We start from the raw sequence: 4,092 nt of genomic DNA on the forward strand, positions 1-4,092 counted from the left end.
CATTTCCCATCACCCCCAGCGCCTCGCTGCCGGCCAAAGCTGCGGGCGGGAGCCGCGGTGCCTGCCGGGAGTTGTAGTTGTGCGGCGGCGCCTGGCAGGAGGCGCCGTGCGGCGGAGGGGGGGGCCTCGGGTTCCCAGCGTGCCCCGCGCGGAGCCCGCGCTCGTGCCCTGCTCGCGTGCCGGCTCCTCCTCCTCCTCCCTCGGGCTCCTCTTTGTCCTCGGGGTCTCTGTGAGAGGATTCTCGCCCTGGAAAGAGAAGATTCACAGTGCTCAGCGGCACAGAGCCCAGTGTGCGGCCTGTGGGCAGCGGAGTTCCGCAGGGATGGGCGCTGGGGCCGCTCTGGTTCAACATCTCCGTCAGGGAGCTGGGGGAGGGCACAGAGGGACCCTCAGCGAGTTCCCTGCTGGCACCACACTGGGAGCACTGGCTGAGTGCCCAGAGCCTGAGCTGCCCGGCGGGGAGAGCTGGGCACAGAGGAAGCTGCTGAGGGGCAGCAAGGGCAGAGTGGTGCAGCTGGGCAGGAACAAGCCCAGCACCAGCCCAGGCTGGGGCTGAGCTGCTGGAGAGCAGCTCCAGGAGAGGGGCCTGGCAGTGCTGGGGGAGAACAAACCAGCCCCGAGCAGCAGCTTGTCCTGTTGCTACGTACCATAGGAAAAGGGATGTCCCGACCTCCTGACACCCAGCAGTGAGGTATTTGTAAATGTTAATGAGCTCTCCCCTCAGTCTCCTCCAGACTAAACAGCCCCAGTTCCCGCAGCCTTTCCTCGTATGGAAGATGTTCCAGTCCCCTGATCATCTTGGTGGCCCTGCGCTGGCCACTCTCCACAAGTTCTGTGTCTCTTTTGTGCTGATGACAGGTTGCTCCTAAAATTTCTTGTGATTCCAACACACCAACTTTAATGCAGCTGTAAATGAGCCCAGCTCCACAGGGACTGAGCGATGGACTGAGGCACAACGTGCTGTGCAAACAGGCAGCTTTATTGACTACACTAAGTCTCCTTCAGCCTTTGTGTGTGCTGAGAGGAGCGTGGGGAGGACAGAGCAGGTGTGGGACACAGGGGCTGCCCTTGGAGCAGCGGGCAGTGCCCCAGGGGGAAATGGTGGTGGCACAGCGCAGCCTGCGCTGGGTCCTGGCCACGCTGCTGCTCAAGCCCCTCTTCCCATCAGGAACCACAGGAGCCCCCGCAGCAAACTGAGGAACTTCAACGCCTTCCGGCATGCAAAGGCACAGGACGTGGAGCTGCCTGGTTGTGTTGCACCTGGCCTTGGTGTCTGAGAGGGGGCTGAGGTGGACACAGGCTGTGACAGTGGAGGAGCTGCTGCCTCTTCTTGGTGCCGTCCCATGTGCTCCAGGATCCAGTTATAAAAGTGCCGAGTGCTGGTGTAGATCCCAGGCTGTTTTTCTCTTGCACAGCCTTTCCCCCAGCTGGTCAGTCCAACGACCCAGTAGTAGTCAGCGTGGCTGTCTTGGCAGGCGAGGGGACCACCACTGTCACCCTACAGCAGAGCAGAGAGGAGGAAGGGAGTGTTGGGTGGCTGCTGTCAGCACAGGGATGCTGGATGTGTGGAAGACAGAGGTTCTAGCACTGGGCTCTGGACCTAAGGGCTGCCAATTACACGGGATGGGTGTGTGGGACAAGGCAAGGGGCCCTGGGCAAGGAGATGATGATGGGGAAGGGGAGGGAAGCCCCAGCAGTGGTAGGACAGGGCTGTGGGTGCTGCAGGGGGTGACTCGTAGCTGCTCCTACCTGGCAGGTGTCGATACCACCCTGTGGGTACCCGGCACACAGGTTGTAGCTGTGCACAGCCCCTGTGTACCACTGGCTGCTGTTACAGAGCTTGGTATCGATGAGGTGAACCTTGGCCTCCTGCAGCACATCGGATATTTCTGGTTCTGTGGCTGTGAGCACAGCAAGGAATTAGCCCCCAGCAGCTCTGGGCCACTTGCCCTCCCCTGTCTGGCAAAGCCCTTCCCTGGGCCTCGGCTTTGCACCTACCCATAGACACACCAGACACGTCTTTCCCTTCAGTCTGGCTTTGGACAGTGGCTCAGAGCCCCGTCTGCAGCCTGATGTCCCCACAGCCTGACTGTGGCTCTCGCCTTGGCTCTCCTCACGCCCAACCCGTCTCCCCAGCGTGCCAGGCCTCGGGACACAAATGCTTTTACAAGGGGAACTCACATCGTGCAACTGTGGATCCCCAACCAGCCACCTGGCAGTTTTTCAGCTCCGACAGCTTCACGTCATCGGGTTGAGGCAAACAGGCCAGCTGGACGTGCTCATTGCACTGGATGGGCTGGTCCAGTTCCAGCACAGCAATGTCATTCTCAGCTGTGGCCTGCCAGTAGGCCTCGTGACGCAGCAGCCGCTTGATGCGTCGCACTTGGGCCTCGGGGCCCAGCTGAGACAACTTTGTGGTCCCGATCACCACGCGCCACTTGGCGATTTTCCTGGAGGGCAGATGGAGAGCAGAGGGCTCAGAGGGAGCACTTGCCTGCCTCCTGCTCACCAAGGGCTCCAGGAATGGCCAGCCCCAGGCCGCTGGCGAGCAGCAGCACCAGCCCAGCGTGTGCCGAGCACGGCTCTGTGCTGGGCTGGGCAGTGCCCCGGCGCTGGCTGCTGCGTGGGAACGGGACGGGAGCGGCAGCAGTGGTGTAGGGATGCCCCTTCCCTGCTCCTCCTCACCTGAACTTGTCAAAGCAGTGGGCTGCTGTGAGCACCCACTGTGGGTTGATGAGGGACCCTCCACAGAAATGCTTGGTGCGTTTTCCCCAGGGGCGCTGGAGGCTGACGATCCAGGGCCAGGTCCCCGGAGCCGCATTTGTGCCACCCACGACGCGCAACGGCCCAGAGGAAGAAGCCTTGAGCTGGCGCCCGCAGCTCGCCCTGGAAGCAGAAAGTCACGAGTGTCCTGCTCCAGGGCTCGCTGCTGCTCGGGCTGCAGGGCAGCCGTCTGCCCTCCACACCGGGTGCTGCGTGGACAGCGGGGCAGGGAGCCCTTAGCCCTGGCTCCTGCCTTAGCCCCGTAGCCTGGCTCCCTCACCGTGGGCTTTGGGGAGCTGTGGCTTGGCCACGGGGCTCCAGTGGACGCTGTAAGGGCTGCCCAAGCTCCCTCCTAGAGCCACTTACCCACAGCCTTCCCATGAGCCGCTTGCAGGCCTGCAGTACAGAGCCAGCAGGGTGAGGATGAGCAGGAGCTTCATCATGTCTAGTAGCACGTGGCCAGAAAGTGCTGCTGACCACCAACAGCGGGGCCGATGCTGTGCCTGCAGTGCTCACGCTGCCCACAGCACCTCGGCCCCGGGGCTGATGTCACAGAGCCGCTGGTTACGGATGCTGGGCGTGGGGGATTCCGTGTGGGGCACCAAGGGGGAGTCCAGCTAAAGGGGGGGTGTGGCATGATTACTGAAGTGCCCTGGAAATGAAAACTTACATTGAAACTGGTATTAAAGCACACATTAAACATCAGCATTGCTCACCAGTTAAGGAAAGGGATAAAATGAAGAAGGCTCACAGGGTGGATACAGCTGCTGCTGGTCAGTGAGGAATCCACAACACAGTAATTCCCTGCAAATACTCCATGGAGTGTGGAGCAGAGGGGAGGCTCTGTGGTCAGACTCTGCGACGATACATGGGAAGGAGATGCTCCTCTAGAGCTGATAAGCAGCATTTTAGTACCCTGAGCCAAAGGTCTGTCAAACCTGCCCTTTGGGTGCACTTTGCTCATGATAATGTCATTATAATACCAAAATACACCTCTGTCCTGAAGGCCACCGGCCTCTGAGGTGCCACCACTCCTTGAGCCTGTGCCCTGAATTCTTTGTAAGTCACAGCTTTAAATGCAAGGCAAGAGAATTTTACACCAATCCTAATAAGCTTTGGAGGTTACTGTGTGTTTATGTGACTAAAGTCACTCAAACTCCACCTTGAAGGTGAAGAAAAAGCATCCTGGGATGCACCAAGGAGAGTGTGGGCAGCAGGTCAAGGTTCTTCTCCCTCTCTACTCTTCCCTGGTGCGGCCTCATCTGGAGTCCTGTGTCCAGTTCTGGGCTCCTCAGCTTAAGAGGGACAGAGAACAGCTGGAGAGAGGCC

At 60.1% G+C, this 4,092-nt stretch overlaps 1 protein-coding gene across 1 annotated transcript; it reads right to left on the minus strand.

The window, feature by feature from the left end:
• Positions 1-1,147: 1,147 nt before the first annotated feature.
• Positions 1,148-3,206, minus strand: LOC133627490 (acrosin-like). Its single transcript, XM_062013228.1, has 5 exons — positions 3,130-3,206; positions 2,686-2,886; positions 2,182-2,450; positions 1,750-1,901; positions 1,148-1,498 (listed from the first exon to the last, which is right to left on the minus strand). Exons 1-5 carry the CDS (start codon positions 3,204-3,206, stop codon positions 1,148-1,150), a joined length of 1,050 nt encoding a protein of 349 aa, XP_061869212.1.
• Positions 3,207-4,092: the final 886 nt, after the last annotated feature.

Source organism: Colius striatus, chromosome 21 (genome assembly GCF_028858725.1).
Source record: "Colius striatus isolate bColStr4 chromosome 21, bColStr4.1.hap1, whole genome shotgun sequence".
Lineage (NCBI taxonomy): Eukaryota > Metazoa > Chordata > Aves > Coliiformes > Coliidae > Colius > Colius striatus.